This window comes from Muntiacus reevesi, chromosome 18 (genome assembly GCF_963930625.1).
Source record: "Muntiacus reevesi chromosome 18, mMunRee1.1, whole genome shotgun sequence".
Lineage (NCBI taxonomy): Eukaryota > Metazoa > Chordata > Mammalia > Artiodactyla > Cervidae > Muntiacus > Muntiacus reevesi.
Window position 1 is genome coordinate 459,930 of NC_089266.1, and position 24,907 is coordinate 484,836.

The following is a 24,907-nucleotide window of genomic DNA, read 5'->3' on the forward strand; positions in this document are numbered from 1 at the left end:
AAGACTCCTTTCTTCCGTTCATGTTTTCAGGAAACACAGACAGACAGTGCTTTCCTCCTCCAGGGAGTTCTCTGGGTGCTGGCCAGGCAGGCACTGCGCCGTCCTCTCCTGATACCGCCTTGTTTCTGGATGTCACAGGGATGCAGCCCAGACCCTCTCATTTCTCATTGGTAACCGGACACGAATCCTTTCAGGGGCAGCGTCTTCTTTAAACTCAAACAGGGGCCGTCCTAAACGGGGCCTTTGGGACACAGCCTCTTTCGATGACTCAGCTTTGTCTTTTGGATCATCAGGCAAAGCTGAGGCCCTTGCTTCACTGTGTTCCTTGAAGAGAAAACCGAAACTAGCTTGTTTTGTACTTTTTTCCCATAAAGGAAGCTACGTGGCTGCCTTTACTCCAGGAGAGAGCATGGCAGCACAGTGTCTGGTTTTGCTTCTGCTTTGTTTTTCCAGATGAACCAGTACACGAGGGACAGCCTGTCTCCTGGCACAGCCACTCCACCGTCACACGGGGTCTCTCACCTTGGGGGCTGCGGGAGCAGGTGCACCCCTGAGCCTCCAGACTTGCCCCACCCCGGGGAAATGGCCCTGGTCACCCTCCTCCCTGCCCTCCTTCATGTGAGACCTGAGACAGAACCCAGGGCGTGCTGTACTGCAGAGCCTGTCCTTAATGCTGCCGAGAGGGCAAGTTCTGTCAGAGCCTCCTGGAAGCCCAGGGCCATTGGGATGTGCATGGGGCAGTGGGATTCCACATCTTCCAGCTGCGTCGGTGCAGCTTCAGGGATGTAGCTTTGGGAGGAAGGAAGACGCGCAGGGCCAGTACACCTGGAGACCCCGATCCCTCCAGGTGAGCTCCGTGGCGGCCCAGAGATAGAACATCTCAACTCTTCGAGGGACGTCAGTGATCCTGGAAAAAGCTTTCACCAGAGGGTCCAAAAAAAACGTTAAAAAATAAAACCAAATGAGCCTCCCAAGCTTACATGCACAAACTTGATCTCCAGTTGCACCGTGCAGATAATTGCAGGCACCTGAAGTCTTTCTGCTGGTATTTACAACAACCAAGACCGTGATTTCACGGGAGCCAGGTGCTAATAGCCCTTAATCCGATAAATCTCAGGGAAGTCGGTTCTCCAGTGCTTGCTATAAAGGTATCGAGCAGACTTCACCAAGACTGACATGCAAGGCAGCCGGGGCTTTAAATGCTGCTCCAAGCAGAGCTGTTCGCAGAGTCGGGCTCACTGCACTGGGCAAGGAAGAGCTGCTGGCAAAAATAAATTTGCCTGATATTTTCTTAGCAGCAAAAGCCAGGGTGGTGCTCCTGTGGCTCTCTCTGAAATCACAACACCGCCCACCAGAGAATGCTCAGCTCTGCGTTTTATCTATAAATGCCTCTGACCCTGTTGTTGGCTCTGGACGAGGGAACCACGTTTTCCACCAAGAAGGTGGGGAAGCATGTCGCAGGGTAACGTCAGGGCCACCGTGTCCCCTCTGCGGCCGCATGTCCGGCAGCCTCGACCGCACCGGGACCCGCAGAGCTTCCTGCGGGTGGGATCGGCGCTCCTGGGGCTGTTCCCGGTGCGGGAGGGCCCGTCCCCTGAGGCCAGGCCTCGCGCTGCTGCCCGCGGGCGCCTGCTGTTGGGATGACTGCCTGGGACCCTCCCTGCTGCCGCTCTTCAGGCTTTGGGACAGAAAGTCCACTGTCCTGCTCCAGCCTGCACGTGGGTCTGCCTCCCGCTCTTCTCTTGTCTTCTCAGGCCTCGTCCTCCTCTGCGTCCACACGTGCCGGCGCCCCGCGCCAGGCGCTCCCACCAGCAGGCTCCGCCCTGCCCCCTCGCCCCACCCCCGCCACTTCCGGACCCCAGGCCCCGCCCCCGCCCGCCCCAGGCCCCGCCCCCCCTCCACTGCCCCGCCCCTCCAGGTTTGGGGCTCTGCCCCATGGTTCCTACTTCTGTCCCGAGCTTGGGGCTGTTTCTTCACAGTCGGGGCAGCTGATCCACCCCCCTTATTACATGCTCGGTTGAACGTCAGCCAGGCAGCAGCAAGGCTCCAGGAATAAAGAAGTAGACACACCCTGATCGCGGCTCAGCTGCCCGACTCCCGTCGGGGAGTTCTGTGCGCCTGGGGAGCGACCTGCCTTCTCAGCCGCCAGAGCAAGGACCCTATGTTTCCCCCACGTCTGAGTTCGGGGCCACCGTAGCCATGAGTGGGAGGCTTGCCAGGAAACGGTTTCTTCTGAAGACGAGAACAGAGAGAAGATGGATATTCTGGCTGACTTGGCTGCATGTCCTCTCTTTCTGGAACGTGACTGACAAGTAATTGCACTTTGCTCAACACGCAAAGCAGGGTCAGCCCGTTTCCCTATGTTGTTGCTGCGCAGAAACTAAGCTGTGAGTAGGATGCAGCTGTGGGCTTCCCAGGGGGCGCTCGTGGTAAAGAACCTGCCCCCCAGTGCAGGAGACCTAAGTGAGGCGGGTTCCATCCCTGGGTGGGGAAGCTCCCCTGGAGAAGAGCATGGCAGCCCACTCCAACATCCTTCCCTGGAGAATCCCACGGACAGAGGAACCTGGTGGGCTACAGTCCACAGGGTCGCAAAGAGTCAGACAGGACTGAAGTGACTTAGGACACAGCACAGGATACTCTGTATCAGTTCAGTTCAGGCGCTCAGTCGTGTCCAACTCTTTGTGACCCCATGGACTGCAGCACGCCAGGCTCCCCTGTCCTTCACCATCTCCTGGAGTTTACCCATCTCATGTCCATCGAGTCAGTGATGCCATCCAACTATCTCATCCTGTCTTCCCCTTCTCCTCCCGCCTTCAATCATTCCCAGCATCAGGGTCTTTTAAATGAGTCAGTTCTTCACATCAGGTGGCCAAAGTATTGGAGTTTCAGCTTCAGCATCAGTCCTTCCAATGACTATTTAGGACTGATCTCCTTTAGGATAGGCTGGTTTGATCTCCTTGCAGCCCAAGGGACTCTCAAGAGTCTTCTCCAACACCACAGTCCAAAAGCATCAATTCTTTGGTGCTCAGATTTCTTCACAGTTCAACTCTCACATCCATACACGACCACTGGAAAAGCCATAGCCTTGCCTAGACTGACCTTTGTTGGCAAAGTAATGTCTCTGCTTTTTAATATGCTGTCTAGGTTGTGTACTGTTGTATACCTCTCAATATTTAACTTAAGAAGCCTAAATCGATGGAAAAGGGGAGAGAGAGAATCCCTGACAGAATGCTCCACCGAGCCCGCCTGCAGCACCTTTCATCACTGTCTTCATCCAACGCCCTCCTACACCAGGTTCTGCAACCTGGAGGCAGGATCTGCTCCCATGGGAGCTTCCTGACGCAGAGCTGGGACTGGCTACGGAGAAGCTGGGTGGCAGAGACACGAGGGCCCTACTAGAAATGATGACTCAGGAGGAAGTCAACTGACCCCATTAATTTCAGTTTTTCTTTAGTTGGTGCTAAAAATATCTTGGAAAAATAAAATCTGTGGGCTCACCAGCAGCAGTTTCAGTCTTGGAGGAGAGGACACAAAAGCAGACTGGATGAGAAAGCTGTTGCTCTGAGCCCTAGGGGGCACCTCGGCACCCCGGGAGGGTCCCCGAGCAGGCTCGGGTGGCCCCTGTCAGAGGAGACAGATTCGGACCTCCTGATGCCACCTGTGAGCTGGGCTACTCCCCGGCGCTCTGGGAGCCCCCCCATCTGGCTGAGATGTACAACGAGGAAAGGTCCCCGGGCCAGAACACCGTAGCCGCGTCCTGGTTCCACCACCTACCGGCTGTGTGTCCTCGAGCAAGTGACTCAGCCTCTCTGTGCCTGAGTGTTCTCAACTGTAAACTGGGGACCACAGTCGCCACCTCGCTGGGTTGTTGTGAGGGTTATACAGACGAATTTGTAAATGAACAATGAACAGGGTCGAGGGGAGGTCATAGAGAAAGAATGTAAGCAAAGGGACTGTGCTGGAGACGGGGCGGACGCAGTCCTTGGGGCGGGGGCCTGGCCAGTGCGTGGACCATGCCCAGGCCCGCCAGTGAGCCCGCTGAGGCCTCCTCACGCTTTGGGGCCCCTGTCGGCCGAGGTCGAGTCCAGAGCGCTGCAGACAGCCTGGGGGTCCTGCCGAGGCCCGAGTGAGGGGCAGCTCCGGAGCGGGGGAGGGGGGCAAGGACGTCCAGTCCCCAGGCTGCCCCGCCCCGGTTCTCACATCGTGTGGTGGGAGCTCTGCTGCCCACGGAGGGCGTGGGGGCCCCGGGCGCCCCCAGCGCTGCTCAGACCACAGGACTGAGGCCCGCTGGGAACTGCAGAAGCTGGGGGTCACCGGCCCCCTCCCTCCGGAAGAAAGCGCCAAATCCCAGGAGGAAGGGCATGTACTGACTCACCACTTTGGGCTTGAAGGGCGGCTGGATCTCGCGGTTCTCCAGCTTCTCCCAGTCGATCCTCCGGAAGAAGGCGTGCTCCCGCACGTCCCGCTCGCCCTCGGGCCCGCAGCCCAGCCGCTTCCCTGGGTGCTTGGTCATCAGCTAGGGGCGGGGGAGAAAGAGGCGCTCACGTGGGACAGGGCAACGCGGGGGCCGCTGTGGGCAGCCCCGGACTGTGTACCGAAACCCGCTGACAACCAAAAAAATAAAAAAAAGTGACGTGAGGTGATGGATGAGCGAAGTCAGCTGTGGGAGCCCTTCACATTGGGCGTATAGGTCAGACCATCACACTTAGGCCTTAAACACGTGCCGTTTTGTTTGTCAACTACAAGCAATACAACTGAAAAAAGAGAGAAACAAAAAGATCCACCGGAAAACCACTGGGGTTGGGTGGGAAGGACGGCCCGACACCAGCGCCTGCCCTCCTGTGGCTCTGCCCCTGGTCCCCACGGCGGGGACCCTGGGCATCGTCTCAGGAGGATGAGTGGTGCCAACTCACACACACAAGGTGGACATGTGTGGGCCTTTCTAGAGTTATTTTCATGACCAGGAAACAGGGAGGCAATCTGGACCCACAGTCAAACACAAGACTTTGAACAGCGTCTGTATATACTGTTTTAAGAGCTGCCACTCAGCATGTACATTAAAGAGGCAGGCAAGGACTCCCCTGGTGGTCCAGTGGCTAAGACTCCGTGCTCCCAATGAGGGGGGCATGGGCTCGACCCCTGGTCAGGGAACTAGATCCCACATACTGCAACAAAGATCGAGGAGCCTGTCTGCCACAACTAAGACCTGGCACAGCCAAATAACTGCAGCTTCTGAAAGGCACACATGGTGTGTGCTCAAAGTGTCGCAGGCTAGCATCACACAGGGTGCCGTGTCACGGGCATCACACGCCTGCTTGCTGCCGGGACCAAAATGCTCTGAACCCAAGACTCGTGGTTTGCAAAAGCAAATGCTGTCTGTCACAAGAAAGGTGCCGGGTTCACCTGAAACCTGAGGGCATGGGCGCGTGGCCCCCCAGGATGCCTCTGAGACGTGCCAGGAGGCATCTCTGGCCTGCGACTCACCCCTTTGCAGATGGACACGGCCTCCTTGGACAAGGACTTGGGGTACGAGACGTTGTGCTCCATGATGGACTGGAACAGCTCGTCTTCATCCTCGCCGTCGAACGGGGGCTGGTGTGGAAAAGAGGGGGAGGGGCAACTTAGGCTGAGAGGCGCACCCCTTGGGGCCCGGAGATCTCGCTCCGCACCAGGGAACAGCCGGCTCCTTGCACACGCAGGCTGCAGAGCTCGCGGGCTGATTACCTTTAATTAGGTTGGTGGTTGAGTGTGGTTTCCATTTTTTCCTCTGTCCCTTTAATTATCTTGCCCTGGGCAACCCCAAAAATTTTTAGGGAAATGCTTTTGAGTAATGCTTCTAACGATTTGCAAATAAATCATAATTAATCCATTAACCTGTTCTTAATCTCTCCTGCTTCTGTTAGGTCCTCCTGCTTGTGTTTCTGTCCTTTAGTGTGCCCATTTTTGCATGAAAGTTCCCTCGGTATCTCTGATTTTCTTGAAGAGATCTCTAGTCTTTCCCACTCTATTGTTTTCCTCTATTTCTTTGCATCATTCACTTACATAGGCTTTCTTATCTCTCCTTGGTATTCTTTGGAACTCTGCATTCAGTTGGGTATATCTTTCCCTCTCTCCTTTGTCTTTCAGTTCTCTTTTCTCAGCTATCTGTAAGGCCTGGGAAGGACTGAGGGCAGGAGAAGGAGGGGACAGAGGATGAGAAGGTTGGACGGCATCACTGACTCCATGGACGTGAGCCTGAGTGTTTTGGAGCCACTAGTTGTGGGAATCTTCAAGTGTGAGGCCTTGGGGGCCGGCCCAGGAGGAGCTCTCCGGGGAGGATGACCCAGGAGACCTGGGGATAGAGGAGGGACAGGGCAGCGGAGCGGGTGGCGGGGTGACCTGGCCTTAGGTCTGAGCAGGGACCGTCTGCCCGGCCAGCGATGACCAGCCCACCTCTCCTGTAACGCACGCCCTTGGAAACGGGTCCGGACGTTCCACCCCGAGCCGCGCGGCCGGCACACACAAGTGTGAATCAGTGAAAGCGGCCTTGCTGTCTGGTCTCCAGAGTCGGGTTGTTCATGTGGATCAGGGAGGGGGACTCAGCTTTCTGTGCCTTCGCGAACAGACGCCTCCTACGGGGCTGACAATTCAGCCACGTTTTACTGTCAAAGTTCGAAAGGGGAAACTAGCTGGATGGAGGCAAACTCGAGCTTTGCCAGCTGCCGTCTCACTGACAACGCTGCTGTGGAAATGGCTTTTCTGTGTTTACAAACTAAGGTATTTAATCTTAAAAGAATGTTTCCTTGAGGGAGAAAACCTAAATGAATAATACACAAACCCCTTTCTTAATACCAAGTCTTAACATCACTGAGAAAAAATGACCCAATATAGATAGAACCTCTTATCTCCTAATACTTAAAAGGCTGTAGTAGTGTCTCTGAGATGTACGACGCAGTCAAAGCAGTAGAGGCCACGGGCTGGGGGTAGGGCCTCCCAGCCCAGCGGGAAACCAGCGGTCTGGTGCTGACCCCAGGCCTGGGGCCAGGCGCCCTCCTCACTCCACTCCAGCCACAACCCGGCTTCCTGCCGTCTCTCCAGCGTCACCACACACTCGCGCCCCAGGCCTGTGCTGGCCATCTCTCAGCCTGGAGTGCTCGTGGACATCCTCTCCCTTCCTTGCGGTCCTAACTTCATCTTTTCCGTTAGGTCCTCAACCTTCCCTCCTCCAAGCCTGTATGTTCCTCCCCTCTTCTGACTTTATCGCTATTACAGTCAACCAACCACAGATAGAAAGTGAAACAAAAGTCCAAAACATTTTAAAAAGCAAAACTGGGGATTCTCTGGCCCCAGTGGTTACAATGTGGCGCTTTCACCGCCAGCCCCCGGGTCTGATCCCTTTTGGGAAACTAAGATCCCACAAGCCACGCAGGATGGCCAAAAATAAACGAACACAGAAAAAGGAAAACCTGAATTTGCCACATACCGGCAAACACTTAAAGAGCATTGATACCGTTGATACCGTATTTACAGCCACATACGTAGCAATTACACCGTGGTAGGTTTTCAGCAAACACAGACCATAGATACTGTATTTACAGCCACATACGTAGCGCTTACACCGTGTCGGGAGTACTAACACAGACATGGTGTACGGTGAACAGAAGGACGTGCCCGGCCTGTGCAGACACTGCGTCATCTACACCAGCACCCCTGCCTCCCAGGAACCCGGCTGTCTGCGGGGTCCGGGAACCAGGGCCAGCCGACGCCGAGCAGCAAACGCTCCTCATCTACGGTCTCTCTAGACTGCAGGCTTCCTGAAGGCCAGGGTCTGTGTGCTGCTGAGAACCTTCACCAGGCACATTTAATACATCCGCATTGAATGGATAATAAGTGAGTTGATGGAGGTGACTTGTCAGACAGGGTGACTCTTTCCCAAGAACAAAGATTCAGAGACTTCTTTGGGGGCATTTATTTCCATTCTCTCCTACGAAGGCTCTTAGCTACTATGGAGGGCAAACTCCTTGGCACACTTGGGGGTTGAAGGGAAAGAGAAAGTCATTCAGTTGTGTCTGACTCTGTGACCCCATGGACTATAGAGTTCATGAGATTCTCCAGGCCAGAATACTGGGTTGGAAGCCTTTTCCTTCTCCAGGGGATCTTCCCAGCCCAGGGATCAAACCCAGGTCTCTCGCATTGCAGGCGGATTCTTTACCAGCTGAGCCACCAGGGAAGCCCGCTTGAGGGCTAAGAGGTCATCGGAAGCTGCCCGGGACAGAATCATCGGTAAGAACGGCTGAGACGTACCTCGTACCTGGGGCTCCCCAGCCCCGCAGCCCCACGCCGAGCTCGCGGCCAGCCCTCTGCCTCTCGGGGGCCATGGCCAGCGCAGCACAGGCAGGAGAGATGCACGCAGGCTCCAGGCTGGCCCCTCAACACTCTGTCCCCCTCTCTCCACTGGCCAGTTGAGTAAGGAGGATGCAGTGGTGGAACCCGAGGCCCTAAAGACGGTGGAGCCACAGCCAGGAGCAGCATGGTCCGTGGATGACCGCGGGCTGAGTTCCCCACCCACAGGCCTGCCCCGAGACCCTGAGACGGACGTGCCCCTGGTGCTGCTAACCCACTGTGACTTGGGGGGTCGTCTGCCAAGGGCGGCTCACGTCTCGGCTAGTGACACGGACAGGAAGCTGCACCTTAGAAAGAAGGACTCGGGCAGCGGTGCCCTTGCTGATCTGACCTGGGTCACACGGCCGAGAGGAGCCTAAGCTTCCTTTTCTCACTGGAGGTTCAGCCTCACTGACTTCTGTGAAAATTACAATGAATTGCCAAGGGAGAGATAAGGGCAGACGGAGAAGCTATTAAAACACCTCTTCAGGTTTAACTAACATCTTCCTTTGACAATAACTCTGTCTCCGCACACGCAGCAGCGGGTGGTTTCTGAGAGAAACAAGCTGTGACCCTCACCCCGGCCCCGCGCTGAGACACGGAAACGCAACAGGTCGCTGCCTTCCCCAATGTTGGGGGCTTCAGTGGGTGACGAGAAAGCTGCTCTGTCTGCACCCCAAGTCAACTGGGGTTTTATGATCAGAGGATGATCGTGGCAGCATTGCTCCCGCTCTCGCCAGGATCAGGGAAGCCCGACCGGAATCGCCGCGTCCCACGGCCTCGGCCCGACAGACCAGCAGCGGTCGCGTGGCGCGGCCGACACGAGCACGAGACGCGGCGACACTCACCTGCCCGGCCAGCATCTCGTACAGCAGGACGCCGTAGGCCCACCAGTCCACGGACTTCCCATACGGCTGATAGGCGATTATCTGTGAGGAGGCAAGCACAGCGACGCGCTTAGCGACCGGACAGGGGAGGCGGGCGCGCAGGCGCTCACACCCTGCTCTCCACACGAGCTGGCGATGACGCGTGTCGCTGGTGTGCAGGGGTCCTTCACATCAGACACGCGGAGAGCTCTCGCCCCACGAGGGCTCCGGCCTCCCCTGGACTCCTCTTCCGAACCCACCTGGAGACAGACTGTGTTACAGAATTTTGCTGAAAATAATAAAGATGATGGTGACAAGGAGGAGGCGGAGGAAAGATAAAAGGAAATTCCAGTTTCCTTGTGCTGCTCAACAGGCCTGAGGGATCTGCTGAAGGACTGACGTTTCGAAATGTCTTGAAAAGAGACGCAAAATATAACCAAATGTACGAGCTGGACCTTGTCTGAATCTTGATTCAAACCAAATGTTAAAAAAAAAAAATTAGTAAAACTGAAATGCAGCCTTGAGGATGGATGATGTGAGGGGATTGTTGCTAACACTGTTCCCTGGGGTACAAAGTCTGAGAGTTAGTTACAGTGTCCTTCAGTTAGACGTGAGTGCATGCACGGCCCGCGTGCCTCAGAGATGTGTTTGTGGGTGTGGCATGACACGTGACGTCTTAGATTTGGTTTAAATATTTTAGTAAAATGAGAGGACTGCCTGCAGCTGGCGATGCCCGGAGACCTTGTCCCCTGCTCACCCCCCACTCCCCGGAGACTCTCAGACGTGCAGGCGGCTCTAGGGCCCCTGCCCCACCCTGGGAAAGGGGGTAGCACTGACTCAGATTTCTAAGAGACACTGCCTCGCAGGTAGGCTGTGGGCCTGAACACACACGTTGCTGACCGTGGCCAGGCCCCAGAACTCGGGTGGAAGGTTCCGACAGGTGCTCAGTACAACCACCTGCTCTTCTGCAGACAAACTGGACTCCGGGGTGCCCTAGAGGACTCTGGTTGCCCTAGCGGACTCTGGGGTGTCCTAGCAGACTCTGGGGCATCCTAGTGGACTCTGAAATGCCCCAGCGGACTCCAGTTGCCCTAGCGGACTCCGGTTGCCCTAGAGGACTCTGGTTGCCCTAGCGGACTCTGGGGCGCCCTAGCGGACTCTGGGGCATCCTAGTGGACTCTGAGATGCCCTAGCGGACTCTGGGACGCCCTAGCAGACTCTGGGGTGTCCTAGCGAACTCTGAGATGCCCTAGAGGACTCTGGGGTGCCCTAGCAGACTCTGTGGCGTCCTAGCGGACTCTGAGCTGCTCTAGCGGAGTCTGGGATGCCCTAGCGGACTCTGGGGTGTCCTAGCGGACTCTGGGATGCCCTAAGAGGACTCTGGGGTGCCCTAGAGGACTTCAGGGTGCCCCAACAGACTCCAGGGTGCCCTAGGCCATGTTCCCCCTACATCTAAGCAAATGTCCTGGGACATCAGCTAACTTCCTGCATGTCTGCCCACCCCGCTCCTTTAACGTGTTACTATTTCTCGCCGGGGCATGAGAAGGACACATCCTTGCCTCCATGTGAGCGGGAACAGGGGGCGCATGTTCGAATGTGGAAGCTTTACAGCTTGTTTCCTTGGCAAGACAAGGAGAGCCAGAGGAACCTGCAGAGAGGCCTTGGTTTCTCTTGAAGACTGCTCTTGCTTGAAAACTCAGAAAGTACAAACATGCAAAGCACAAAAAACCCTACCAAAATGTGCCCCTAGTTTATCCCCTAATGACCTGAAATGCTGGGGTCCTACCAGTTCCCGACGGCCTGACCTGAGCGAGTGGAGGAACCACAGACCCTGTCTGGGCAAGGCAGGCCCGCTCGCCCAGCTCCTACAGTGTCGGGGACAGTGCACTCCGAGGGTGGCCCGGGGAGCCAGAAGCAACTGCCACGCTCAGACTTCAGGGGACAGAACCGAGGTGCGCGACGCTCACGAAACTTGTCTGAAACCAAACAGATAGTGAGTGGTGCTTTGGATATTGACATATTTGTTTTAAAACTACAGTTTATGGCTTTCAAATACATGGAGCCACTCACACTGGGATTAATAAAGTATGAATCAAAGGGCTCTGAGGATTAGTTTAACGAGATTCAAAATCATCATTCCAGCTGTTGTAACTGTATTTCAAAAGCCCTTGAGTAAAATTTGTTCTTGTAACTATATTAAAGCGAGGTCCTGCAATCTGTGCTCATTAATCAGTTTTAGTGTTTTTTTTTAAAGAATTTTTAATAGAAGGGTAGTTGATTTACAATATTGTGTTAGCGTCAGGTATACGGCAAAGTTATTCTGTTATATATACATGCATACATTTGTGCTCAGTCACTTCAGTCGTGTCTGGCTCTTTTGTGACCCCATGGACTGTAGCCCGCCAGGCTCCTCTGTCCACGGGATTCTCCAGGCAAGAACACTGGTGTGGGTTGCCATGCCCTCCTCCAGGGGATCTTCCTGAACCAGAGATCAAATGGCGGATTTTTAACCACCTGAGCCACCAGGGAAGATTCTATATATATACATACACACACACACACACACGCATATATATCTATTTTTTTTAAAATTCTTTTCCATTGTAGGTTATTATAGGATATTGAATATAACTCTCTGAGCTGTATAGTAAAACTGCTGTTTATCTATTTCAGTTTGTTTATTCTGAACACAGGCTGTGCAGAGGCCCCGCGCTGCTCTGTGACCCACGAGGCTGGAGTGAGGCCCGGGTGGGGGAGCAGCTTTACCTCGGACTCCACTCCCACACACATCCGAGCATCTCACTACCCAGGCCCGTCTGCTCGGAGGCTGGAAGGCGCCCCCAGAGTTCAGGGAACTGTCAGAAGTCAAGGGTGCGGAACCCTGACTCTGGCCAGAAGGACCCACACACCCTAAAGGCCACCTGAAGCTTCCGGCGCTGTTTGTTCTGACTCATGTATCGACGTGCTCCTCGCGGTCCAGGGCCACAGAGTTAAGCTCTCCTGACCGGTGCTGAGAGCCCCGCTGCGTCCTCTGAGGCGACAGCCTTGGTCAGCCCCTGGAGCCCTGCTCGGAGCGCACGAGGCCGCTCTGAACCCCACAGCCCCTGCGGGGTGCTGTGTAACAGGACGGCCTTAGGGGTTAGCGGGAGCATTTCCTCCTGGGGACCCTGAGAGTCCATCACCCCGGCTTGTGCCTGGATGGGATGAGACGGCTCTGAGATCTGAGCTGCCAGGGAGGTGGTGACCTCAGCGCCGCTCACCCTCGTTTAGCAAGAAGCAGAATTCGCCCCCAGTGAGCTGCCATTAACAAACATCTCCACCTCGCTGCAAAGGTGAACCTGCTAGAGAAGGAGTCCACGAGAGATCCGAGCGCGTTGAAGCACAGGTTTAGGTGCTGGCTCCCCGCCCCGTGAGCCGGGGAGACCCGCACTGCCCCCCTGAGCAGCCACTCAGCCACGTGCGGCTCCGAGCCTCTGAGAAGCAGCGGTGCAAACGGAGACGCGCTCTGGGTGCAAAAACCCAAACGCAGAATACCCCATGGAGTCGTCCACTTTGGATATACTGGGTTAAATAAGATATGTTAGAACTAACTTCCCCCCTTTCTTTTTTCAGACACATGGCTGCTTGAAGGCAGTCCTGGCTTGCATTTTACTCCTCCTGGACACCGCTGGTCCAGACCGTCTGAGTCCTACCGGCTCTTACCATCCAATGCGGTGCCCCGGCTCCCACCCGCCCAGGAAGCCAGCTTTGGGCCGAGGCCGTGGCTCAGGGACTGCAGTGTGGACGGGAGGCTGCCTTGGGTCTGTCCCCAAAGGGGATGGGCGCAGGGTCTCTGGCACTGGGAGCACAGCCCAGCCCGGGAGATGCCCGGTACCCTGCGGACCCCAGCGAGGGGCTGCCCCGGCGACACGGTTCCCATCACAGGAAACTCACGAGAGGAGAGGCAGGCTCGCAGGAAGGCTGGAGTCGGTGACCTCCCAGTGGCACACGGGAGGCAGAGGTGGGCCCTGGGGCCCCGTCACCAGCTCCACGGCTGTCTGTCATCGTGACCATTACTATAGCCCCTCAAGCCACATGTTCAGGGGCGGCAGGATGTTGCCAACGGCTGCCTGTCTTGTAAACGGGGTATAAACGGCTTTCTGCCAGCCTGGGCGCAGGACCAGGAAGGCAGGGGCTGGGGGGGCGGGCGGTGGGCAGCCCTGGTCTCCTAGGAGGCCACAGGCCAGCGGCAGCTGGAAGGATGTTGCTCCAGGACCACTCACCCCTCTGTCCTGGGCCGGGGCCACACAACCTGCCCGAAGCGGACGGGGCTTCGTGGAATCGGGGGCAGCGTGTGCAGCTTCAGCTGCAGCTGAGAGCAGCAACAATCAGGACTTTCACCAAGGGCCAGGGTGTCCTCTCCGTCGGCACACGGAGCCCTCCCGAGACCCCGGCAGTAGGAGCAGTCCATTTCAAAGATGAAGGAGGAGGTACAGAGAAGTTAAGTAGCTTAATTCAGCCTTGGGCTGAACAGCCAGTCATGGGCAAAGCTAGGACTTGAACCCGGGACGTCTGGCCTTGGCCTCCACGATCTGGACCACGGTGGTGGTGCCATCGATACAGCCGATGAACCTGCAGCCAAACCTCATCATCCCCTGAGCCCAGGTTTACATCAGGGCTCACTCTTGGCCTGGGGTCCTATGGGTTTTTGAAAATGTATCATGACGTGTGCCATCATTGTACACGACCCCTCTGTGCCCTGTCCCCACTCCCCGGACCACAGCAATGACTAATCTTTATCATGGTCTTCCTAGTTTTGCCTCTTCCAGACGCTTAGAGCTGAGCACACAGTGAGCAGTGTTTTCAGGCTGGCTTCTTTCACTTAGTCATGTACTGAGGCTCTCCCAGGTTTTTTCAGGGCTTGAGGGCTCCTCTCTTTAGTGTTGGATAATACTCCACCACTCAGACGAGCCGCAGTTTATTTACTCGCTCACCTGTGGGAGGACGTCTCGCCAGCACCCAGGGTTTGGTTGCTACGACTAAAGCTGCTGTAAGCACGTGCATGCGGGCTTTTGTGCAGACGTATGTTTTCAGTTCATCTGGGTAAACACTTAGGAGCAAGAAGCCAGGATCTTACGGTGAAGACTATGTTTAGCTTTGTAAGAAAATACCACACTGTCTTCCACAGGGGCAGTGCTAATTCTGAAGGAGGCACACGTGAAATTCTAAATAACCCGCCAGACTTCTGATCTGGTGGGAAGACCCCGCCCCACATGCACACCTGGTGTGTGCGGTTCTGGAATGTGCTCCAGAAGGTTGTCACTGGTCCTCGGATAAGGCGTCAGGAGCACAGAGTTTCCCGGGGAGAAAGCACCCCCATTTCCAGGCTCTGTGGAAAAGCTCTAAGCTCTCGCTTTAGCCAATCTCTCTCCAGCTCCTATGTAACATTGCTTGTCAAGGGATAAGGCAGGAAGCTGACCACGGAACAACCAGGGCTGGAAGAACACCATCCCAGTTGCCCTGGGTCCCCCAGCCTCTTCAGCCCCATGCCAAACTAACTTCCACGTTTCCTGTTGCATCAAAAGAACGGGACATCTTCAGATTCTTTCTCTTCTCCCAACACGAAATTTTCAAGAACCTTCTTACAGCGAAATACACGAGGAATGTGACACAGTAACAGAGGCTGAGTTTTAATCCCACCTAAGCCACCTTGCACCCGATGTATCTCCCGTATCCATGGGGGCGGCCAGGGCCTGGCGGGCTCAGGAGCAGGGGCACGAAGCTGGTGGGGAAGACCCAGGGCTCCACCCTGGGAGGGATTCTCAGAGTGGGTGGCGGGTCCCTCTGGCCCTGCGGACCCCAGCCCTGTAAGGACTCCAGCTAAGGAGGCCCAGGAGGGCGCTGTAACAGTGGGGACGGTCTACCTCGGCCTGCACATAGCTCAAATCCAGCAAGCCCTCCGCAGCCTGGGAGCCGAGTGTGGTTTTAAATTGCTTAAACGCAAATGGAAATATGTTAAAAAGATGATCAGTCTTTTGAGCCTTTTGGCAGGAACAGCTGCTCAAATTGGCGAAATCTAAAATTTAGATGAAGGCAAAGCCTAAAATGTTTTCTCTCTAGCTCTTAGCAGAAAATGCTTGCTGATCCCAGCTGGGTAACCAGAGCAGGGCCCTCCTGCCTGGGTCCTGGAGCCTTTGAGACCTGCCCCCTTTAGGGAGCGTGCTGAGGGTTCTCCGACACGAAGCCCAGCTGTGCAGGGGACTCCCCCTAACCCCCTATCCTGGATGGCCTCTGCAGGGGGACAGGCCTCACCTCCACCAGAATCTAGCTTACGCGCCTCCCCTGGATGCAGAGCTGCCTGTGGACGTGCTCTGACCTAGAGAACGTGGTGGGCGTGACACAGCACCTGAGTTCTAGGTGCAGCTTAAGGGGCCTCAGTGAGGTGCTCTGAAGCTCTGAATGAGCCACTGAAGGAGGAGAAATCTCACGCAGGGCAGACCACACAGAGGAGGACCCGGGGGGCCTCGGCCAAGAGCCAGAGCCTCGGGCCCCCGTGAACCCTCCAGAGTCCAGCGGGCCAAGCCGGCCGGCACAGCCCTGCTGAGTCCTGACTCGAAGAATCCCAGTGCTAACTGAGTTCTAGTTTTAAGCCCTTATGTCTTGGGGTCGTTACACAGCAGCAGATCATTGAAACAACTGTCAAATAAGAGACACAACTGTATGAAGCCCTTCTCGAAGGCCAGCCAGGTTTATTACGGGCAAAACCTCATCCTCAGAGTCACGCTTTGAAAACGGCACTGTGATGATTCCCATTTTACAGACGTCACCCCGAGTTCTTAAAAGAGCAGAGCTATAGCCAGAGTTGACTCAACGATGATAAAGAAAAAGTCACAAAATCAAACAGAATTCTTCCCTTCTCGGAAACATCCTGTGTGGGGCTATGAGACAGCCGCGCTGGATCAATCCAGAATCAACGTGTGGCCGTCAGCCTCTGACCCCGTGAGGGGCTCTCGGGCGCGGCCGCCACGGCCTGGTCACTGGTCTCCCTCGAGGGTGGTAGGTGGGGGGCTGACTCGCTGCTCGGCGCCCCCGTTGGACCCCTACCCCAACTATCTCAGGCCTCCTCTGCCGAGCACGGAGCAGTTCACAATGCTCCTGGCGCATCTGAACAAGATGACCACTCGTGCAGAGACAGAACGAACTGGGCGTTAGGAACACATTTTGTGCCTGTGAGACCTTTATCAGCCAGAATAGAGGATTTTTTAGGGTTTCACAGTCTGGTGAGTCTGCACAGATGTGTGCGGTAAACAAGCAAGGGTACACTGAGGCGTGAAGACCACAGGCCGGCCCTTCTGGGCGGCGCCCTGGAGCCTGCCCTGCCACCTGCGGTCTGCCAGCCCCCACCGGGCACCGCTCCTTTTCCTTGTCTGCAGAACAGGCAGCACGCCTCTCACCCGCAGGACTGTCGTCAGAACGAAACCAGGGGGCGGGTTCAGGAGTGTGGTCCGCGATCCGCAATGAGAACACTGCACGCCATCTCTGCCCAGGCGCCTGCCTGCTCCTCCCCACGGCCCGGGGCAGTTTTGCAACAAAAGGAATTCAGTTATTTTGGCCCCATTTTTAAAAGATTTAAACAAATCTTCAACAGAAGGGCCAATGAGCACAGCCACAGAATGCCCGGAGTCACGACGCGTCAGCGCATCCGACTCGGGGGACACGGCTGGGTGTGGACAGGGGCAGGCGTCCATCCCCGGGTGGCCTCCCGCCGGGACCGCGGCCGCTGTGGGGGGAGCTGAGGAGCCCCGGTGCAGAGCCCAGGCCGAGGACTTGAGACCACCGGGAAATAAACGAACCTCTGCCCCTGTGGTTCATCATTTGGAAAATAGGGCCAAACAGCACCGAGTCTGCAGATTAAACACACTGACGTCAATGAGGTCAATGCGTCTCCACTCAGCAGGGCATCCATCCAGGGGTGGCTGATCCACAAGGAGCTGGTCTTCTCTGGGGCAGCGTGGGAGGGGGAGGGGAGGGGAGGGGGGAGCGTGGGGGGGAGGGGGGAGCATGGGGGGAGCGTGGGAGGGGGAGGGGTGGCGAGGGAGGAACGGGCTGGACCCTCTGAGGGACATCACAGGAGGGGGGGGGGGCCCAAGGCTCCAGAGAACTGGTAAACCCATTCAGCTATTGAGAGGGTAACAGGCAGGAAGGCCAGGGGTCTCCAAATGGAGGAAAGAGGCTGTAAGTGCCAGACATTTTTCTCTCTCTTAACCGGCAGAAAAGAACAAACCAGCGATCTGTTTTTCCTTCTCTATACAAAATTAAAAGGAGGTTTCTCCTAACATTCTGTGTGGCCATGACACCTGGTCTCACCTAAAGCTAACTACTCCCAAACCTTGAGTTAACCAATACATTTCTTTTTCGTATGGAAATGTTGTCTTAAGCTATGTTAATGAACCCCAGACTCCATCTTCAAGTTGGTTCCGCCAAAGGGCCTAACTTACTTGTTCAGGTATTGTTCCCCTAATCTATGTAAACGAAACTATTTGTTGGTACAAGGTGCAAGTCAATAGTTTTATGGCCTGGGATGAATTATCTGGTGCCATTCTAGATTTTATGACATTCCTTTCTTTTCATTAACGGACTGTGAGTGACTATATACCATACAGCTAAAAACTAGGAGGGGGGTTCTCTTTTGCCCCCTTCTGATGCCTATGTCAGAAGCTTTCTCTATCTCCTTTATACTTTAATAAAACTTTATTACACAAAAGCTCTGAGCGATCCAGCCTCGTCTCTGGCCCCGGATTGAATTCGTCTCCTCCGGAGGCCAAGAATCCCGCGTCTTATCGTTCAGCAACAACCTTTCACTATGATGCCAGGAAAACTATGAGACACAGAACCGCGGACGGACGATAGAATATACAAGGTAATATAAGCAACATCACCCCTGTAAAGATCTGAGACAAGCCGTACAGTTTAAGGACGACCCCCTCCCGTCCACAGCGCCTGGCCCGGGCTCTTGGAGGCAGGCAGCTGCTTCATTGTCTCCCAGGAGGCTGGAGTCGCTGGACCGTGACCCAACACGGAGGGAAATCGGCCTTTGATGGAAAGAAGCGCCTTCCTGTTTATCGTTCTCTTTCTTAATCAGGGGCTTTCTCCGGGGCCGCGCCCTGGCTGGTGTGGGGTCTGCGCTCACAAGCCCGACCTCAGAGGAGCCGTTGCACCCCTCACTGGCTTCTGTCTCTTCTCCCCGTTGCTTCTGTCTGGCAGGCGCCAATTTACCGCCTGGCTGCCCGCCTGTGCGCACCAAATGAGGCCCTTGTTCATATGCGTTTCAGATCCTCTTGTATTCGCTCCCTCACTCTGCGACCTATTCCTAGAGACCGGGAGGCATCTCCAGGGAGGAGGCTATTCTGGCCTCTTGGGCCATCTGGTTCCTGGGCTGACTTCCCGTCCACCTTCAGACCCTCGGGGGTCCCCTGTCATGGATGAGGGGAGCCGCGAGGCCACCGTCCCTGCTCCGTTCGCTGTACCACCCCACACCCGTCCTGCTGGCCACGGCAGCTCCAGACTCCCGGCCAAGGGTCCTGCGGAAGGAGCCCAGCTGGAGACAAAGAAATAAGGGGCCACGTGAGGCCGTGATGTGGTCCATCGGAGGCTGCCGTGTGCCACCCAAGGGCCCAGGGATGCGGCGGGCGAGGCAGGTCTGCCACCTGCACCGGCGGCAGGGAAAGGCGGCGTCCCGCAGGCCGCGTCTGAGCTCGGCGCAGGCCGGCCCAGGTGGAGGGAGGGAGAGGAGAATCAGACTACTGAAGGTAAAAACAGAGGCTTCCGGCAGCGCAGGGCTGAAAGAGAGTCCAGGCCCCCAGCGCGGGTCTGCAGCTCCGGACCCCGTCGGCCCCCAGCGCCGGCTGACGGGCGTGCATATCCGCTTCTGGGCAGCCTGCGGGCGCCGGGGGCAGGCATGCCTGCGGGCTTCTCCTCTCAGGAGGGTCCCGGGCTGGGGGCCCCTCTGTCGTCGCCCAGGGAACCCGGGCTCCTCCGCGGCTCTGAGCTCTCCTGGCCGGCAGCGGCCCGCGTCGATCCGCTTCCGCGTCCGCCCCTCGGGCAGCCGCGCCCCCACGGCCCCGCGCCGGGAGAATGCCCGAGGGCAGGGGCTCCGAGCTGCAGGCGCCGCCGGCTTCTGGCGGTGCGGGGTCTGCCCGGGCCTGCCGCTGGGCACCATCCTGACTCACGGCCTTAGAGGCGAAAGCGTCCGGTCGTGACTGAGCCCCTCAGACGTTCCAGAAGCCGCGGGCATCACTCATGGCCCTTTCCCTCGGGGCGTTTCCTCCTCTCTGGAGAAGGAGCTGCTCCTGCAGAGGACACAGGCTCTGTGCTCGGGTCTCGGCTCCACATCCCGCCCCGGCCTCCCCCAAGTCGTGTGTCCAGTGTGGCAGGCAGACGCTGTGTTCCGACGGCTTGGTCCTCAGTGTGGGCCCCTGCATCTGGGTGCCGCCCTCTGAGTGGGGAACACGCGCCCTGCCCCACCAGGCTCACAGCCTGGTGAAGGGTTCTGCGGGGTGCACGCTCCAGAGGCTTCCCCCCACTGCAGCCCGGGCCGCAGACGCTGCCTCGCTCTCTCCCGGACCAGAGCTGCCGGCAGGTCCTTGACTGACTGGATCTCGCACGCCAGGATAGCTGACTTTCAGGTGGGGGATGAGGTCCAGATGAGGCCTCGGCGATTCTCTAGCTGACCTCGAAGTGTCCTTTCTATGTCAGAACAAAGAGTCCCCTTAACATCAGCTTCAGGAACTAGTTTGTGATCTGGGTCCCTTTCGTGGGTGTCCATCTCGGCTGCAAACGTGTGCTAGTGACATTTTCAGCCTTTGTTCATCTACACTGGTTAAGGAGATGTTACAAAAACCACTTCAAGGTTTTTGAACAGTCACAAATATTTAAGCCTCCGCTTTGCCTGTTAAGGAAAATGCCACCTAAGATAATCACTTGGCCTTTGCCTGACAGGAAGGTTTACACAGAGGACAGGATTATTTTCACCTCTGAGCAATTCACAGACTTTGAACCTAGATGGTCTTTTCTGTACCCTGCAATGATTCCTTGAGCGAAATATTCCAAGTCCTGGACACACATGAAGAAAATGCGAGCAAATGGCACAACACCTGCAGTCTCTCCTGACAGAGCTGCCTACGGAGCGCGGCTTACTCCTCAACCGGAGTCACGTGGCATCCGGGTGTAGCTCTGGTTCCCTCTGTCACCTCTTCTACCGTAAATGGGGAGCACTTCCCGGGGAAGGCTCCACAGCAGGCCTGCGGGACGCTCTCCCGTGGTGGAGGTGGCTGGAGCCAGGGGCAGCAGCTGGACTCAGGCAGTTTTTAGTAATGTCACCTCAGACCATCCCTTACCACCTTGGTCACCTCGTCTGAGACACGGGCCTGGGGTTCTGTTTGTGGGGTTTGTCACGAGGAGAAGGAGAGAAGGCCCCGGCACGCAGGGGACACTGCGGAAACGGTGGGCTGCCCTTTGTCATCGCTTGCATAATGGGAACAAGGAGAGGAAGGAAGGCTGACAGGACCTGAGGGAATCTGGGGCAGACATGTGATCCTGGGTGTAGTAAGCGGCCCCGAATTGGTTTTCTACAAATCCCTCTCTGACAGCTCGTTCCCAGCATCCTTTTCTTTGACAGATATTCCCCCAGGATCCTTTTCTCCAAGGAGTGTTCCCAGCCTCTCTCTCTTAAATAATGTTCCCAGGGTCCCTCTCTGACACCTTGTTCCAAGCATCCCTCCCACTGAAAGTATTTCCAGAATTCCCCTCTCTGATGGATGTTCCCAGCATCCCTCTCTGTGATGTCATGCTCCCAGAATTCCGCTCTCTGATGTCACATTCCCAGTATTCCTCTCTCTGATGGATGGTTCCAGAATTCCTCTCTCTGATGGATGTTCCCAGCATGTCTCTCTCTGATGGATGTTCCCAGAATTCCTTTCTCTGATGGATGTTCCCAGCATCCCTCTCTCTGATGGATGTTTCTAGCATCCCTCCCTCTGACAGCATGTCCTCAAGTTCTGAGCATGACATGGCCACCCCATACAGGTGTGCTCTCTTAAATAGCAATCAGTGTTGGTTCAAAGTGTCTTTTCCAGGTCAACCTAGTCTCTGCTGTCCCAAGTAAGTGAGCGGGAAGACAGCAGTGGTCAGGGTCTGCTAGGAGAGTCTTCTAGAAGGCTGCAGGAGGCTTACAGTCCAGTGTGAGTCAAGTGAACAAAATCAACGCCAGGAGCAACAACTCTCTGAGTTACAGACAGCCTCATGAGGTGGACATTACAGGTGGAGACTGAAGCCTGGGGTGTTTAAGTAACGTGACTACAAGCCGTGTTCCAGAATAATGACTGTGGCTCTAGAAGGTGCTTAGAGGAAAAAGCCAACCTGAAAGGTGATGCTGTATGACTCCATCCTGTAACATTCTTGAATCGGCAATATTATGCAACAGAAAACAGATGAGTGGTTGCTGGGGGTCAGGATGGGCGGGGCGCAGGAGGCGGGTGGGCGTGGTTATGAAAGGAGGAAGGGGGGCTGCTGTGGTGGCCAGTCTGTACCTGGACAAGGTGCTGGAGATGTCAGCTGGCACGTGGTCAAGCTGCACAGCGCTATATAAACACACAGCGAAGAGGGCAAGTTTACAGAAAGGCTCAGAGTTACCACGATACATTAGTATATGTTCAGGCGGAGGAAGGAGGTATCATCTAGTGAGAGGCGGTGGGCTGAACCATGCTCCCTTCCCTCAGAGATCCTAGCCCCCAGAATCTGTAAACACACTACTTCCACTTAGTAAAAGAAATTCTGCAGCTGTGGATGTTATAGATTCTGAGATGGGAAGATGACTCTGGAGTATATGGGTGAAGCCCATGAAAGCCCGACGGTCCTGATGAGAGGCAGGCTGGAGGGTTGGGGCTGGAAGAGACAGAGAGAGATTCCGAGATGTGATGCTGTCAGCACAGACGGCGGCAGAGGGAACCAGGAGCCAAAGACCTGCTCAGAGGCTAGAAAAGGAGACAGTCACCCTGGAGCTGCTGCAGGGACGGTCATCCTGTCGGCAATTCCACAGTAACCCAATGAGACTGAATTTTGACTCCTGACCTCCAGAGCTATAAGAGAAAAAGATTGTATTGCTGGAATCCACTAAGCTGGTAGTGAGATAGCAGCTATATGAAATAATACAATAAGGAACCTTGGGAAGAAAGGCAACAAACTTCAACTATTTGGGCGATTTCCTCTATGTGGAATGCTCTCACCCCTGGCGATATCAGATGGCTGAGGCATTACTGAACATGAGAAGCTATTTGTTTGATCAGCAGAGACCTCGTCTTGACGGGGATGAAGCTCAAAGCCACCTTGATTCCTCAAACTGCTGCCATCAAGCTTTGGCAGCATCTGGTGGGTGGTACTTGGAGCTGGCACAGCTCACAATCACAGCCTGTTTAATCCATGTCAGCCAGGAGAAGCCTCCAGAATAAATACTCCATCCCGAGGGCATATTTTTTCTGTACCATCTCTTTATCCTTCATATTTGAAAAATATTTAAACTCACGATATACCTGGAGAAACTAAGGTGTGAGTTCTTTGCAGGTAAAGAGGTTAGGTAGGTTAAGGATCAAGAGAATAATTGGACATGTAATTCAGAATTTAAGTTTTTAAGTAAATATTCTAAGCCTGTTTCTACATGAGGAATATAACAAGCAAAAAAAAAAAAAAAAAAAAAAGCCCTTGACAAAGGAATAAAAGTTAGCTTCCGTTTGGGAATAATGGCTGTAACAGAGGGCTCCAGGTACAAACACTGTAGCCAGCACCTTTAGTTCTCAGAGCAACTCTTCAGGGAACGCAGTGTTGTCCCTGACTTGCCACTGCAGAAACAGGCTCGGAGGGGTTAGGTAGCTTGCTTGCGCTCCCACAGCCTGTAAATAATAAAGTCTGGATTGGCGCTCACATTGGCCGGATCTCCAAGCTCATGTCTTGCTCTCGCTACTGCCTCAGAGATAAACGCGTGAGGCAGCATCTTGAATAAATACCGCAACATCACCAAGGGCTAACATGAGAGCTCTACAGAGAGCTGAAGGTTGGCCTGACTTGGAATTCATCACCTGCTGCATCCCGGAGCTCAGTGGGGAAGGGACTGTGCCGTCCACACGGCAGGGCGTGGACAGCAAGTGGGCTCCAGAGCAGCCCGGGGTGGTAACTCACCCACTCACTGGCAGGTAGGAAGCTTCATAATGCAGGAGGAAAACTACTCCATGTGTTATAACAAAGACAGAGTGGCAGGGCCGCTGCTGTCAACACACGAATCCTGCAGCTGCTTGGCCAGACCCCATGGGTATGCCATGCCCATCCCGGCCGAGACCCCGGGATTCACACCAGCATGCTGCTGAGGACATCTGCTGTTGTTGGTAGTTGCTCAGTCGAGTCTGACTCTGTGTGACCCCATGGGCTGTAGCCCACCAGGCTCCTCTGTCCATGGGATTCTCCAGGCAAGAACACTGGACTAGGTTGCCATTCCCTTCTCCAGGGGATCTTCCTGACCCAGGGATGGAACCTACATCTCCTGTCTAGGCAGGCGGGTTCTTTAACACTGGGTCACCTATGGAGAACCAAGTATTACCTATAAAATAGCATGGTGTCTGATAGGCTAGTCACTCTGATTTTTTGACACAGACAACAAACTGGTGGTCACCAAAAGGGAAGGGGGGCAGGACAAATGAGAAGTTTGGGATTAACGGATATACACCATTGCATAGAAAACAGATAGACAACAAGGACCTACTACACTGCACGGGGAACTATATTCAGGGTCTTATAATAATCTACAATGGAAAAGAATATGAATATATTCTTACAGTAACTGAATCACTTTGTGTACACCTGAAATTAACACGCCATTGTAAATCAACTATACTTCAATAAAAAGTAAACACAAAACAAAAAAATGAATCACTCTGATTTTGCTAAAATCCCATCATTGGGACCATCCCTGAGCCCGTTTCCACATGGAGCTTCTCACAAACAAGGTCCCTCCTTCTCCACCCCGTGGTGGTTCTTACACTCCTTTGCCTGTGACTGTAAGAAATGCATTTTTCCCATGCACCCACCTCGCACATACGTGTAACAGAAACAAAAGTTCCGTGAAGCATGATGTGTCCTCACTGTGTGCACAGAGCTCTCACGCTTTCTTTTTCTGTACTTGCTCCACACACGGTGACGGGTGATGCCGGGTCCCATCCACACCCCACAAGTGGTTGTGTTTCATGGCGAGTGAGCGGCCTACCTCCGGGGCGATGTAGTCGGGGGTCCCACAGAAGGTCCTGGTCGTGACGCCGTCCATCATGTGCTCCTTGCACATCCCAAAGTCCGCGATCTTGATGTGCCCTTCCGAGTCCAGCATGACGTTGTCTAACTTCAGGTCCCTGCAAGGAAGCAGGTGCATCAGCGTCCCTCCGCACGCAACTGCTTCGCTCTGCCTCGTTAGTACAGGCCTGGGAGAGCTGGGGCGGGACCTGCCACCTAGCGATTTTCCATCTCTAGAGCCCAGCGCAGTGCCTCGGGGACTTGTGTGCATGCCAAGTCGCTTCAGTCGTGTCCAACTCTGTGTGACCCCATGGACTGTAGCCCCCCAGGCTCCCCTGACCATGGGATTCTCCAGGCAAGAAGACTGGAGTGGG

General features: G+C 55.3%; 1 protein-coding gene across 2 annotated transcripts in view; it reads right to left on the minus strand.

Annotated features, from left to right (window-relative positions):
* The window catches only part of PRKCA (protein kinase C alpha), a 288,264-nt gene that overhangs the window by 6,470 nt on the left and 256,887 nt on the right, over positions 1-24,907 (minus strand). For both annotated transcript variants that reach the window (XM_065910845.1, XM_065910844.1), the window contains exons 13-16: positions 24,514-24,652; positions 9,210-9,290; positions 5,485-5,592; positions 4,376-4,516 (exon numbers count right to left, since the gene is read on the minus strand). In XM_065910845.1, the coding sequence (XP_065766917.1) occupies positions 4,376-4,516; positions 5,485-5,592; positions 9,210-9,290; positions 24,514-24,652 (469 nt within the window). The remainder of the gene's footprint in view (positions 1-4,375; positions 4,517-5,484; positions 5,593-9,209; positions 9,291-24,513; positions 24,653-24,907) is intronic.